Below are 16,062 nucleotides of genomic sequence, written 5' to 3'. Positions count from 1 at the left end.
CTCCTGGCTGTGGTGACGTCAGCAGGTCCCTCACCATTCTGGCAGCTTCACAGTCACCGCTGCGCACACGAGAGACTCACACGGGATTTCATTTTAAAAGTTTATTTTCTCAAAAATTAGAAAACAAAACACAGTAGGGTTTCCAGAGATACAGATGCAGCCATTCAAAGTGAGCAGTACAGACACGTACCGGAGGTAATTGGCTCCGGCGTCGCACATCATGACGCAAGATGACGCGGGGTACCGCGGTACGTGATTGGTTGACCGACAGGGGCACTCGTGGTCCGTTGGTCTGTCGTAGAAAGATTTACAGTACAGTAAACGTCTTTACTGTGCCCATTGTAGATATTGAATTTTACCACTGAAGGGAAATCTTAGTAGCTGAGCATAAAAAGGATAGGAGCATACTGTAACGCGTGTGAAGGCCATAAACGATATTAATTTTGGAACATAAACATACAGTACTGTATATGGCTGGTCTTGGTACTTTAAAGTAAAAAATACACACCAGTATTACATTTCTCCCTAAACATTTTAAGCATCGAAGTCTTTAACTAAAGAGATACCGGAGTCAACAAGCATACTTTTAGAATTTGATTAATAGGGAATATAATATGGAATCGCGTATCTAAAGAATTTAATAACGATATGATTATATTCATGTACTGCGACAGGGCTGTGTAGGGCTGTTTCGCCTCCCTCTTCATGTGACTTCCCCTGTAGCCTACTGGTCTACGTGCCTGACTAGCAACTCATGGGTTGTGTGTTCAAATCCAGCTGGTGCTGGACTTTTCTTTTAACAAACATTTCTTTGAAAAAATAGAATAGCGATATTATGGACAATCAATTGACTTTTATATTTCAAAATATTACAACATGATCGATTTTAAGTCATTTTTGATAACAATCAACAAACAAACATTTCTTTGAAAAAATGAGTTTCCCTTGGTCAGAGATATAAATATATAATATTTAAATAAATTAAATTTAACTAATGTGAAATAGCGTGTGAAAAAGTGGTAGTTTTAAGCTTTTCTGCTAATATAATATGGAATTGCATATCTAAAGAATTTAATAACGATATGATTATATTCGTGTACTGCGACAGGGCTGTGTAGGGCTGTTTCGCCTCTCTCTTCATGCGACTGTACCAGGAAGAGGATTTCTTTCTATTCGAAACGTGTATTTTAAAAGTTTAAGAAGTAAAAACCTTACAGCGTACACAGATTTCTAAACTGATCAGGATCGTTATCTTTGTCTTATGCATAATAAAGTTCACCACTCTGTCCAGCAAATTAATAATAAACACTATTTTATATAGCGTTTTAAACGAATAAGTAATTAGATTGCTCATAAACCTAATCACTTGCTTTTTCTTTTTATTTAGGCTCAGATTTCAACTAAAGATCGTATTATTAATAACCACAAGAACAACCAACCAATAAAAACAACCATATAAACATAATACCAACCAAAAACATAGATAACGACCACAATACAAAATCAAATATATCAAACCATTATACTCTCGCAAATTCCTCCAATTATCCTAATCCCGCCCCTTATGCAAAACCAAACCCTCCTCCCATCCCAGTTTATCCTCTTTATCATAAACAAAATCCACCTCAATTTTCAACATAAAGCATTACTGCTTACTGGGTTTTTGAGGGAGGGGGGGAGGTGTCTTTCGCTGGAAATCTCGCCTGCTTCTACTTTATGAGTACAACCCCCTCTCTGCCGGAGTGCTGGCTGTGACGAATTAAACCGGTTTCACAGGTATTTTCAAAGTAGGAAGTACAGTGTTAACTGGTAGCTGGGCTCCTCAATGGAATCGCTTTAACATGCTAATGCGTTGGTTTAACAGTCCGGGAGTGGCAAGCTTCCAATGTCAACTCGACTCAATTGGAAGACAATGAACGTATTTTAGCCCTAAATGAATTAATAGCAAACATGGTTTACATAAAAGACATTTTTCCAAGAAAGTTTATAATAATACAATCTATAGTTGAAATCTGAGCCTAAATATAAAGGAAAAGCATTTTCAGAGAGCAATCACGCTGTGTTTATGTAGAAAAAGTGATTAGGTTTATGAGCAATCTAATTACCTATTTGCTTAAAACGCTATATAAAATAAAGTTTATTTAGAGATGAATGATCAGTGTCGCAGTTTAAATAATTTTCGTAGGAGGGCTTGGACAGAATCCAAGTGCATTTTTGCAATTTACGTTGCATTGTCCAATGTGCTGTTGTAATACAGTTTAGAATACAGTTAGTCTAAGCTTTATCAGCTTTATTTATGGGTTGCAATTTAGAAAAAGTCAAAAACCGCACTCAAAATGCAATTTAGAGCTTTCTGGCAAGAGGAGACACCCAAATTATAATGTAACATGCCACTGTTTGTGCATGAACAAAGTTATACTGCAATTTTCCTTAGATACGCGATTAAAAAAAATAAATTTTTTGAATCCCCGGCGGAACACACTCCATAAGAATCAGCGCTTTTATACAGTATATCGCCTTTAAACACATATATTTAAACACGCGTTTACGATTTAAATCAAAACGCGATTAAAATCAATATAAATGTTTATTTTATAACGCATTGGTGACTATTCATTGTTATTAAAAAGACTTAAATTCGATCATGTTGTGATATTTAGAAATATAAATTTGTTTGGTGCGAGTGAGGTTTTATTTAATCTCTGACCAAGGGAAACGTTTCATTTTTTCAAAGAAATGTTTGTTAAAAAATAAAGTCATAGTTCCATGGCATTCAATCACAGACCATGTGACATGGGAGTCAGGAAACTAACACACAGTGCCACCAGATTTGATAACACTATAAAAATGCTATAAAATAATGTGACTAGGCACAGAACAAGTTTACAGCACAGTACAATAATAAATGCTGACCATGACTTTAGAAGCATAAATTACCTTACACTCAATTTAAACACAAGCTGTCTTTAGCCCTCTAAGCTGGTTCATACAGAAATGTAGAGATCCAGGCTCAGAACACACAGCTTCATTAGCGAATACATATGCAGGACAACTAGAGAAGACGTTTTACAGAGGATGGATTTTTAGAAACATCCCATCAGTGACATCACTGAAGTCAACTCCTAGGTACTGTAACTGTCGTGTGGATAGTTTCACAAGAATCAGACAAAGGTTTAAGCATTGCTTGTTCTAGATAAAACTGCAAAAAAAACAACAACCCATAATTTACTTCTTTGCGGCTCTGTTTGCCCAAATCATATATTCACAACGTGAAATTTAGAAAATAATATTACGTAACCAAAATCCGCAATATGGAAACAGAACCTGTGTAATTGTTGATAGATGATGTACTCGTAACATTTTTACAAGACGAACTACTACATTTAAAAAATGACCTGTATGTACTTGATATCTCTAATCAATCCACGGCGACATTGTTAAAAGCAGAGTCCCAGCACAAAACAAAACTAAAACGCCCTGTGCATACCGTTTCGTGTGTCTTATTTGTTGCTCAAAAGTAATTTGACCATATGAAATGCATAATATAAACCTAGAAACATATACGTGAGCAGTATTTACATACTGTAGTATCGGTGTTAAGACATACTTCTCAAATACTGTAAATCAAGTTAAAAATATCTCAAGACCGATTTTGGTCATAATGAAACCATGTTTCGAGTTATATCTCCCTCTTTCGTACATGTTATTTTCCCTATTTAAAACTTTTACTGTAATTTAACACGTTTAAACACAACACAACATCGTCATTTCTAAAATTACTATTATATTTATGACATCATCTCACTACCCGCCATTAAACGCGTCTCCCAGTATGAGCAGTGGGACAGAGAGCTGGGAGAGAGTCAGCCTGTGTTCATGAGTCAGGGACGGGTTTAATCTCCATACTGACAGCAGGCAGCAGCTCAAGGTCTTTATCTGAATCCCCAGTACAGAAGACAGGATAGATCTTCTCCCCCTGAGTGAAGACCATGTCAGTGAAAGTGTAGAGATGAGCTCTGGACTCCACTGTGTAAAAGGAGACATTTCTCTGCTCAATATCCACACACACCCCCAGCTTCCTGGGCCGCAGACTAAGGGGGAGAGGGGTCTCAGGATCAGTGAGAGCAGAGAAATCAGGGTAGTAGTCCAGACACCAGTAACCCTGCTGGGGAGAGAAGCTGAACTCTCCTTTCCTCTCTGCAGACTCTCTGGTCACTCCTATTCTCCAGCTGTGATTCAATTCCACCTCCCAGTAGTGTCTCCCTGAGGTGAAGGCCTCCCTGCTCACAACACATTCCCAATCATTGAATCTGTGAGGATTGTCAGAGAGATCCTGTTCCTCCTCTACCCATCTCACTCTCTTCCCATCCCCAGACAGGCTGAGCTCACAGTGAGCTGTATCAGGGTCCAGAGTCACAGCAGCTGGGGAATAAAACAGCAAACATCACTACAGGCTCCTGCCGATTACATTCCAGTTCAACTCCATTATGCTGTGAAATGTCTTTGTCCCCCAAACACACTGCGTGAGAAAAACAAGTAAATTACTCATTATATATTTTCCCTTCCAGAGAAACGACATATTCTGTCATTGTTTCACTAAGTATTACACATGGAAGTGATCCCCAATATCCTCTAAATACAAACATTAAACATTTGTTTTCATAGCGATTAAACTTTATTTTTTTTAAACAACATTATTAATAAACACAGGACTGACTGGACTGCAAGAGAAACTACAGCCCGACCACTCGCTTTCAAAAACTTCAAAACCCACCACAATGACCTGTATATTGTAAGAAACTGGACGACCTGTCTTTTAAAATGGTTTATTTCAAATCCCAATTCAGCAGCTCGTTCTTCTCTAAAACCATTTTCCTGATGACACAGAATAAAAGTGCTGAATTCAAAGACTGTATAATGGTCAGAAAAATCTAAAGTCAAAAGCAATAGTTTGCTGAAATAAAGGACTTCAAACTTACTTTGAAAATGCCAAGAAATATCCAAAGTATTCAATTTAAACCAGAAATAACACATCCAGAAACCCGGAGAGAAAGACGAGAGAAACAGAGGCGCTCATACTGACTTCAGACTGCTCGCGCTCAGCTGTCAGCCTCTCTGATAGGAGACACCAGCTGTCAATCAGTGAGCTCTGTCCACTGAGAGACGGGGGCGGGGCTTATACATGTTCAGACTGAATGGGGGTTTTAATCAATTCAATTCAAGAAGCTTTATTCACATGACTAATGAACACTGACTTAATACTCTCCTCATACTTAATACTTCAGTATGAACTTTTAATACTTAATATTGAGTAATACGTCCCTTTGCTTGTCTGCCTGTCAATCTAGTGAAGATCAAAAATATTCTAATCAGCTCTTATTTTTTTTACTCCTGGAGCCTAGAGAGGCTGACACAGCCACCTACATGAATTTATAAAAACACCTGAATTCATTTCTGGACTCAGAGCGCCTTTAGTTCAGTGATGAGAGAGGACGCACTCTTCTGGGCACTGCAGCTCTGAAGCCGACACGACAACATCTTCCACTGATATTTCACATTTGTTCTGTGTAGAACAGGACACAGAAGAATATCATCACACTCCTCTTTCTGGAAAACAATAATCTAAAGGAGCATGTGTTCTGTCTTTTGTACACATGAAGTACAGCACTGTGTCAGTGAGTGTTCCCGGGTTAAATGTGTGTCGTTTTTACCATTTCTGTTACAAGTTGAATTGACACAGCTTTCCAAACGTCTGTTCTTCTTGATGTGAAACTGCAGAAACATGTCCTGTACAGGGTGTTTGCTCACTCTTTAAACACTGAACAGAATACATTTACGATGACTTATACCTCCTGTTGGCTTCCTGTCACTGTTACTGTTGGTCCCAGTAAACAGCAAGCCAACAATGGACAAACTGTATAACGGGCTGTGTGCTGTCCTGAATTATTTTTTTTTTTGTCTGTCATTCCTCTATCTCTTCACATTCATCAGCATAAAATACACAGAAATACTGTTTCTTCTCCCTTCAAATTACACCTCCCCTGCATTTTACTGTGTAATTCCCAATTCAAGTGTATTTGATGTCTGCATACTGTAGTTTAAAAGCGTTTGAAGATTTTGCAAGTGACCAACAATAACATAAGACATTCTTATTTTAGTAGGAAACCAAAAACAACTGAAGGACACCAGAATAAGTCTCCACAGCTGAAAGGTTCTGTTTCTTCTCTTTTCAGCAGGAATAAACCTTTACTTGTAACTTTGCAGCCTACGCATGCTGACACAGCTACCTGCTTGAACTACTAACCAAGAATTTATTACTCTTGACCTACAAATAGTTCCTCAATTCAAACAAAATTTCCTTAACTTTTATTCTTAGACACACAGTCACCGTGTCACACTAAGAAGACACTGAAACACAGAAGCTAAATTTCCTCCTCCTGCCCTGTGAAGACCATCTCAAATCTGAGGTAAAAACTACAATCATTGCTGACAGTAGTGATTACGATGAACTGATGTTGAAATCACTGATCTATTCTGAGTCAAACACTACACTGAGTCTCTTACTGAACCCACATCACTGCAGCCTGTCTCAGCAGAGCTCACAGCTCTCAGATGTATTCTCCAGCCCAGGAAACAGATTCCTTACTGACAGATAAACACCCCTAGCACCCCTCTCTTACCAGGACTAATAAGACACCTGATGGTCAAGAGCCTCAGACTCTGGAAGAGAAACAGGCCACAGAGACTCTTACTGACTGGACCTGAGAGCTCTGTCAGGACACACAGATATGGCCCCTGTCCTGGGAAGAGCCCCTCATTCCCAGATAAATACCCCCTGACTGAGAGGCTACAGGCATCTGCCCCAGACCTGTCTGTAACCAGACAGGTGTAGTGACACCAAACCATGAACCTCAAATTACAGCTCTCAGTAAACACATCATGTTAAAATGTGCACATCAGAGTGATCCTCTCCTGGCTCCCAGATTTCCTGCTGTTACTCTTTAATAGAAGCATGAACAGTCCAGAACAGGAGAATTCCTCTCAGCTACTCCATGTCTCTCAGATACAATAATCAACAACAGAGACAACCTGGTGTACTGAACTCAGATTAACCCTTTACACCAAGTTTCCCATCTTCACGTAAATCAGTACCAGTCACCTTCCAGTCACCTTCCACCTGAGACACAAGTCCTTCACTCTCAAAACAAATTAAGAAGATGCCCTCTCTCCTAATATAAAAGGACACATGATTTTGCTGAGGTGTCCTTTGAAGGTGGCCTTCAGAGAAAATGCGTTTTCTACACTGTCAGTCCCTCCAGGTGTCACGATCTGGATCCCTCCTCTTAAGGGAGCTCTGACCCTTTCATATTTTAGTTGATTATGTGCACCTGCCCCCTGTGTTGTCTCATTATTTAAGCCTGGTGTTCTCGCTACTCCAGGCTCAGCAATGGGAGATGGACCCCCGGAAGCCCGCTTACCAGCAGGTCCAGGAGAGACCTGACGGCATAGGCTTCATTATGACATCCTGACCATCGGAGCGCCTGGCCTCGGTATCCTGTTTTTATCTTCCTGGTTCCCTGTCCCTGTTCTGGATCCCGTTACGGATTTTAACTGTGTTTGTTTCGCCCTGGATGGATCCCCCAGTTTTGGACTTTGGACTGCGCCCCAGATTCCCCCTTTTGGACTTCCCTAAAACTGCTTGCCATTGTCACACCCCCCTGTCTGTGAACCTGCCCTGATCCTCTTCGTCTCCTCCCCGATGTCCTTCTCCACTTACTTCTGGATTATACCGTCTGCCAGGGTCCTGAGCTACACTTCACACTCTGGCTCCTGTTACACCAGGACAGACTCTAGCCTTTAGACTGAAACGCTGCATGGAGATAGAAATTCCACCAAGAAACTTTGATTGATCTTCACAGCCCACATGTAGGATGTTACAGAAACATGAGAGTGAAATACATCTCCTTCTGTTTACAGACCATGAACAACCATCTCACATTAAAAAGACCTTCTGGTCTCAAGACCTCAATAACCCCAGACACTAGGGCTTAAAACAGCATCTCTGTCATCAAGAAGAGACAGACCTACCTGCAGCACTGCACAGCCACTGCCATTCTGAAACACAGAGATACAGACACTGTTAATCACAGTCACACACTGGAACACAGAGACACAGACACTGTTAATCACAGACACACTTGAACACAGAGAAACGGACACTGTTAATCACAAATACACACTGGAGCACAGAGACACAGACACTGTTAATCAGAGTCACACACTGGTAATAAGATGTCAGTACAGTCACTGCTGTCAGTCAGCAGAGTTTCACACAGTGTACATACGTGATTTAGGTAGAGGAACTCGCTTCACAGGATCTGCAGAGGAGAAGTAGATCTTTATTGTATTAAAGACCATTCTTGCTTCTTACCTGTTATTATAGCAGAGTTTATACTACAGTCTGCAGTCAGTACATTTCAGGATCCCCAGTCTCCACTGCAGTGTGAATCAGAGTGTCAGTGAGTGTGAGCAGCAGTGGCAGTAAGACTGAGCAGCACAAGGCAATAAGACACACAGACACATCACAGGACACCCTGGAGTCTGGTGCCTGAGCCACTGAGAGAGATAAGAAAGAAACACAGTCTGTCCACAACAGCGAGCAGTAATTTCATAAAGAACCAGCGGTGATACTGAGAACTGATCATTGCTCAGCCATCATTGTCCTGTACCCATAGTGTCCAGTATCACTGACTGAGTGACCTGTACCCACAGTGTCCAGTATCACTGACTGAGTGACCTGTACCCACAGTGACCAGTATCACTGACTAAGTGACCTGTACCCACAGTGACCAGTATCACTGACTGAGTGACCTGTACCCACAGTGACCAGTATCACTGACTAAGTAACCTGTACCCACAGTGACCAGTATCACTGACTGAGTGACCTGTACCCACAGTGACCAGTAACACTGACTGAGTGCAGGACACATTGGTGTAATAAAGTGCATTTTCTTACAAAAATGACGCCCACTGGATTTTCTGTCTGTGTGCATCTGAATGTTTCTTATACAGTGTGTCTCTGATCCACACACAGTGACTGTCTGCAAGCTTGACTTTCTGAATTCAGACGTGTATCAGCAAGTATCAGAGTGTGAATCAGAGTGTGTGTCAGAGTGTGTATCAGTTTATGTATCACTGTTCCTGCTGTGTGTTTGAGCTCCAGGTATATTTCAGGGGGGAGCTGTTGTGAAAACAGACTCACAGTGTAAAAGCTCTGCTCTGGACCCGGGCTCTGGAGTCAGCAGACTGTAGACATCAGTCACTGGGGAGACACACAGAGAAATGTCTCATCAGGGCTACAGTAACAGAGTAACAGGAATAACAGAGCTGTTCTACTGTACTGGGACTGTAGTTCCTATTGTAGCAGGACTGATCTACTGTACTGAAACTGTGGCTCCTATTGTAACAGACTGTTCTACTGTACTGGGGCTGTAGATCCTATTGTAACAGGACTGAATCTACTGTACTGAAACTGTGGCTACTATTGTAACAGACTGGTCTACTATACTAAGCCTGTAGCTCCTATTAAAATGTTCTTGTTAAGCTATATAATATATGGCACTAATATATAGTTATATAGCACAATATAACAATACTGTTACTGTCATAAAGATTTGTGAGACTAGAGCTTTTAAGATGTTTCACCTAGAAACTGACTGATAAGCTGCTCTGATAAATGCAGTCACTGCACAAAAAATCTATAAACAATATAAGAGAAAAAAAGGAAATTTATAAGCTATTCAGAAAGACATACGTGTGTTTCTCCACCAACCTGTCATGGAAATCTTTATTGATTCCTTATTGCAAAGATCCTCCAGTCGCTCTTTCAGTCCAGAGACAGCACTCCTCACTGCCTCAGGAGAGAAGTGTGGACTGACAGGGATGCTGGGTGAGTCTCCAGCTCCAGGAGGGACACAGACAGATTGGAAATTCTGCAGCAGGGGAGAGAAAGAGGAGTTTCCAGTCAAACACAACATACATTCCTGGGGAGAAGCCAGAAGCAGCTCTGTGTGAGAGACACCCTTCTGTACTGCAGAGTCACAGAGCAGTGATGTTACCTGGAGGAAATGGATGTGATCCTCTGTGTGTGAGAGCTGGTTCAGCTCAGCATCTCTCCTCTTCAGCTCAGTGATCTCCTTCTCCAGTCGCTCTAGAAGTCCTTCAGCCTGACTCACTGCAGCCCTCTTTTGAGCTCTGATCAGCTCTGTGACCTCAGATCTTGTTCTCTCAATGGAGTGGATCAGTTCAGTAAAGATCCTGTCAGTGTCCTGTACTGCTGTGTGTGCAGAGCTCTGAGGGAGGAGACACACACTGGATTATTACACAGGAAAACTCTCAAACTACATTATGTTGTATACTATGTTTCCAAAGGGTAATGTCCAATGTCCAGCTGGGGCAATGTGTGTCAGTGTGTCCACTCCTCTGGTCAATACCCACTCTGAGTGACTTCACAGCCTGTCTCAGCTTCTGCAGCTCCTTCTTTCTCTCCTGGAGTCTCTGCTGGGTTTGTGTCTGTGTCGCCCCCAGCTGCTTCTGTGGAGAAACAGAGACACTCAGGACATTTCTGCTGTAAGAGAATCACATCACAGAGACACTCCTTAGAGTCACCCTGGAAAATTCACACTCTGTATCCCTGATGTCTTATCCACATGAGATGTGTTTCCTGGTCCTATCTGACACGCTCCTGTTTCTTGTCTAATCTACACCGGCAGCGTGTGCAGCGCAGCAGAGCATGAGTCTCCACCTCCTGCTCAAGTTTTACACCTCACACCTGGGTCTGCACATCTGTATGTAAAGTGAAATGTAAAAATGAGATAATTGTGATTCTAATTATATATAAAACATAATCTAGAGATTTCAGATTTCATTCATCTCAATATGACCGGTCTTGGCATCTCCAAACAGAGGATTTAAGCACTACTGATGAGCCCGGTTGCTACTAGTTTCCCCTGCAGTCAGTGGAGACCCTGTGGCTGACGTGCTTGACTGCTGGAAGAGGTTCTGGACCAGTAAGACCATGTGTTTGACCACATCTCACATCCTGTCTGCTTCTGGGAAAATTCAGATCATTTCAGAGGAGAAAAGGGAACATGTTCTGTGTCAGATCTGACTCCAGCTGAGCCCAGCGTGAGTCTTGTATTTAATAGCGCATGTGAAGGTATTACACCACAGTTTACAACTGGTTTTTGTGTCTGAGATAAACCACCTGCCTATTAGATCCCCTTCCCAGCACTTTATTTCAATCCTGTTTCTCTGCTTTCTGCCCCATAGTCCTCAATATGATAAATGAATCCTTGAGCACTGATATCGTACCAGTGGCCTTCACAACTGCTGCTTGTGAGAAACCCTGTGTGAGAAAAAGAATCATGGCTCTGGACAACCTGAACAACTTTCACCCTCTATCCAACTTTCATACTCTTTAATTACCTTTTCAAGCAAAATGTTTAGAATGTGCTGTTAGATTTCAGATAATAATCCTCTTTTAACTCCAATCTGGTTTCAGACAACTTCACAGCACAGAAAGTGCCCTGACTTCAAAGCACAGAAAGTGCCCTTGTCAAAGTCACTAAAGATCTTCTAATGGCTCCTGATTCTTGTTCTCTTTCTGTCCTCATTCTTACTGAACTCAGTTCTGCTTTCGACACTGTCAGCCATAACATCACACTTTCTTGTCTTGAGACTGTGTTTGGAGTTTCTGACACTGCTCTTCAATGGTTCCAGTCTTACCTCACTGATCACTTTCACTTTGTCTCTCTCTGATTTTAGCTCTGAAATTGTACCTGTTAAGGAGTCACAGTCAAAATTGAAGAATTTGGGGGTGATATCTAATCCAGGCTTGACATGTGCAACAGATTGCCTAAACATCATTCTTCTACCTCAGAAATAGCACCAGGCTGCATCCTACAGCCTCCAGAATTTGGCAGCCAGAATTCTGACCAGGTCTAATGCAAGTGATCACATTACTCCTGTCCTGGAGTCCCTGCACTGACTTCCTATCAGGTTTCATGTTGATTTCAAAGTCCTCATGCTCCCCTAAAAGCCTCTGCATGGTTTGACACCTCTGTACCTGTCAGAGTTACTATCATCCTACTCCCCATCTCACAACCTTCACTCTTCTAATTTTGGTCTCCTGTCTGTCCCCCAAGCCAGCACTCTGGGTGACAGGGCTGCTCTGCTGCAGCCCAGAGCTCTGGAATTCTATCCCTATGGATATCATAGAGTCACATTCCCTGAGCTCTTTCAAATCCAGACTCACAATCTTCTATTCATTAAGAGCTTTAATTTAACTGGGTCTGTTTCTGCCCCTTTGCTTTTCTGCTGTTTTATCAAACCCCTTTCTACCTTCTGCCTTCGGTGTTCTGTAAAGTGTTTTGAGAAGCCATTTTAAAGATACCATACCTCCTTTCTCTGTGCATTTGTTGTGCTGTAAATTGCTTTGCCACTTTTAAAGATGCTATATAAAATAAAGTTTATTATTAATAATAATACTATTGAGGTGAAAATAAAGCATGACTTCATTAATGAGGGTGCAGTCTGTTACAGAGGTGTTGAGTGTGCTGTGCAGTTGTACAGGTTCATTGGTGCTACATGAGGACAGTAAAGAGGGAAACAGTGAAGTTGAGGAGGAGGAGATAATGAACAACAGACAGAAGAACAGGAGACACTTCAGAGACACAACAGTGTGGATCACAGCTGAGTACATGAGCAGGACTCAGCAGTGGAGAGATACAGCATTATGGATACAGTAAATACAGTCAGGAGATCAGTTAGAGCCCCAAATATCCTAAATATCCATTTTACATCTTGTGCTAGACACTCAATACAGACTGAAATTCCTCACCTGTTTCTCTGTCCTTCCTGCTGCAGCTGAGACAGTATCATGGCCTCTGTGTTCATCCATTACACAAAGATAAGAAACACACTTCTGGTCAGTACGGCAATAGAACTCCAGCAGTTTTTCATGAGTGGAGCAGATCTTCTCCTGCAGTTGTCCTGTGGCATCAACCAGCTTGTGTTTCTTCAATGGAGCAGCTTCATAGTGAGGCTGGAGGTGAGTCTGACAGTAAGAGGCCAAACACACCAGACAGGACTTCACAGCTCCCCTCTGTTTCCCAGTGCAGACATCACACAGCACATCTCCAGGGCCAGCAGGACTGTGAGCAGGAGGAGGTGCACTGAGCCCTGTCTCCTTCAGTTTCTCCACCACTTCAGCCAGGATGGTGTTTCTGTGAAGATCAGGCCTTGGAGTGAAGGTCTGTCTGCACTGGGGGCAGCTGTAGTTCCCAGTCTGATCTTCCTGATCCCAGCAGTTATTAATACAGCCCATACAGTAACTGTGTCCACAGAGCAGAGCCACTGGATCCTTCAGCAAATCCAGACACACTGAGCAGCTGAACTGGTCCTGGGAAAATGGAAAAGTACCTTCTGCCATTTTTCTGACAAGTAAAAACTGCACAGAGAGGAGCAGTAGAGACGGAGCTGCAGTGAGGCTGTTTCAAGTGAAATGAAACTGATCTCTGAGTTTCACTTCCTGGATCTGCACAGAGCTGCAGGGGTGTGAGTGTTAGGGGGTGTGATTGTTAGGGGTGTGATTAAGGATTTTAGAGGCAGTGGTTTAGAAACAGCTGTGATTTCTTTGGTGGTTGTTGTTTCAAAGAAGGTGTGTTGCTGTGGGGGATGTGAATCACTGTGTCATTTTGTGTCAGCCTGACAGAGGGAAGTTTTTTTAATAAACCTGGATGTTAGTAACTGCTCGTGTGAAGTCAATCCAGTGGTTTGTGTTCCCAATAATCAAAACAATAAAATACTAACTCACTCACACACCATGAGAAGATCAGAGCATGATGGTGACAGACAAGAGGAGGCCAGCTGGCCCATCCAGCTATTTAATCATTGGGAGTTATTTGGCTCCAGGATCTCCTCCAGCTGTGTTTTGGCAGAGGGGTGTCACAGCTCCACATGGTGCAGACGATTTCACTGTCCGGGTGTGAGCTCTTACTGCGAACAGTCCAGCCTGTTGTGTCTCTCTCTCCAGGCCAGTGAGCCCAGCCTGCTGCCTGGCTCTGCCCTGCAGCGTGTGGGCCAGCAGGGTACGTCCAGGGCTTCGTGCTTCACCTGCGCAGTGACCCCCTGTGTGAGCCGCACAGACCTGCAGAGCGCTGCAGAGAATCACAAGCTCATCTCTACACAATTAAAGAGCTCAGGAGTTTTAGAAATGCAGCAGGTGTTTCTTTGAAATGAGCAAACAGAAAAAAGCAAATCATGACCAGACATAGTGCAGAGGAGGAATGCAGGACCACCTGTTAAAGCTTAGGTATACAAAAAATCACAGAAAGCTGTGTTATAAAAGAACATTATGAACACTGTTCGGTGTTTGCTGAAATGAGATAAACATATTTGAATTGTATTTTAATGGAAACGTATAGAATGTAAAAGTATTTTAGATGTTGTGTAGTTGTTAGCATTGAACTGTGTTGGATGCACAGAACCAGAAGCAGTAAGCAAACATACAGTATCTGATCCTGATCCATGGAGCCAGCATCTCAAGATGTTCATATTCAGAGGTAGATTGTTTAAACAACAAACTAGCTGTGGATACTGATGTCCCAGAGAGGTGGAAAGGCTGTTGCCTTAAGCCATCTCTTTAAAATTTATCCTCAGTGAGTAACTGCTGCCATCTCATAGTGAGTTTCTTTTTTTATAATCTTTTCACATGTGATGTCATTAAGAACAATAAGCTCCTGCTTTGTTTAACGAGTGTTTCAAAATAAAACTAACTTTTATGGAAACTCTGCTTTAGGATAATTAATAGACGTGAAGTTAAAAGAAATTATTTACGTTGCTTGATTAATTTTAAAAACTAAGATATGGAAAAGAGCTCAGACTAAAGCTCTGAGTGTCCCTGTCCTGCTCACTGCACTGTCTCTGGAAAAGAGCTCAGACCACAGCTCTGAGTGTCCCTGACCTGCTCACTGTACTGTCTCTGGAAAAGAGCTCAGACCACAGCTCTGAGTGTCCCTGTCCTGCTCACTGTACTGTCTCTTGAAAAGAGCTCAGACCACAGCTCTGAGTGTCCCTGTCCACTGTCCTGTCAGTGTGATGGCGGGTGAACAGAAAGTTTGAGGGGCTGCTGTATTGATTGTACTGAGCTGTGTTTGCAGATCTTGTTAGCACAGGGTCAGGAGCTGTCAGAAGAGTCACATGAGGTCCATAGTAACATAAAGGGCATCAATGGCACAGATTAACTTCAGGCAACTGAAGATTAAACACAACTTTCATATAACTGAAATGATCAACAACTCTCTGACCAAAATGAATAAAAAACAATTAAAGAGACAGTAAAAGAAAACAAGTTTCAAACTCTTTTCCCACCTGCTCTCCTGCTCTTGTTCACTGCTCAGACACAGACTCAGCTCAGTGGGAATGTTGCTATGCAGGCTGGGTGAGTTTGTGCTGAAATAACAGGTCTGTGCATGTAAAGTGAAAGAAGGAAGAGAACTGTGTGCCTGTAGCAGTGAACAGCAGTTACAGTATGTGTCCTGTTAAAACATAACCAGCCCCTGTATGTTCAGGCAAGGCGCAAGGCAGGTGGACGTTTGCTGTGATTATAACGAGGTGCGTACCAGCCCTCAAAATTTGTGGGATTCCATTCCTGCACTTTAGCTGTTTCTCCATCAGGCTGCGTTAAGTTACCTCCCTTTACATTGGCATATATGTTCAGAGTAGTTCTATGTGTCCAATCTAGTCTACCTAGATGGTCGTTCATATTAAAAGGAATGACCCCCAAGGGCAGCCCTCCTTGTAACGTGTAACGTGGTATGGCAATACATACCCAGCACAAGCTCTGATTATTCCTTACTGACAGAAATAGCTTTTCTCCCTGATCCCTATGTTTTTCTGGGTCCCCTGTTGGACCCGCTTCTCTTACATCAAACAGCAAAATGGCAGAATACAAAAGTTGTAGCTGGTCAAATCTGCTTCTCTTGGAGAAGCTCGCTGACA

At 42.2% G+C, this 16,062-nt stretch overlaps 1 protein-coding gene across 1 annotated transcript; it reads right to left on the bottom strand.

Moving 5' to 3' along the window:
* Nucleotides 1-86: 86 nt before the first annotated feature.
* On the bottom strand, nucleotides 87-13,565 carry LOC148664655 (E3 ubiquitin-protein ligase TRIM39-like). Its single transcript, XM_088631525.1, has 8 exons — nucleotides 12,902-13,565; nucleotides 10,498-10,593; nucleotides 10,119-10,352; nucleotides 9,833-9,992; nucleotides 9,263-9,322; nucleotides 8,346-8,378; nucleotides 8,089-8,115; nucleotides 87-4,422 (listed from the first exon to the last, which is right to left on the bottom strand). The coding sequence occupies exons 1-8, from the start codon at nucleotides 13,490-13,492 to the stop codon at nucleotides 3,875-3,877; spliced, it is 1,749 nt and encodes a 582-aa protein (XP_088487651.1). The 5' UTR covers nucleotides 13,493-13,565; the 3' UTR covers nucleotides 87-3,874.
* Between the last annotated feature and the right edge of the window lie 2,497 nt (nucleotides 13,566-16,062).

This window comes from Lepisosteus platostomus, chromosome 5 (genome assembly GCF_059453375.1).
Source record: "Lepisosteus platostomus isolate fLepPlt1 chromosome 5, fLepPlt1.hap1, whole genome shotgun sequence".
In the NCBI taxonomy this organism is placed as follows: Eukaryota; Metazoa; Chordata; class Actinopteri; order Semionotiformes; family Lepisosteidae; genus Lepisosteus; species Lepisosteus platostomus.
The sequence above is the reverse complement of the archived record's forward strand: the minus strand, read 5'-3'. Positions and strand labels throughout refer to the sequence as shown.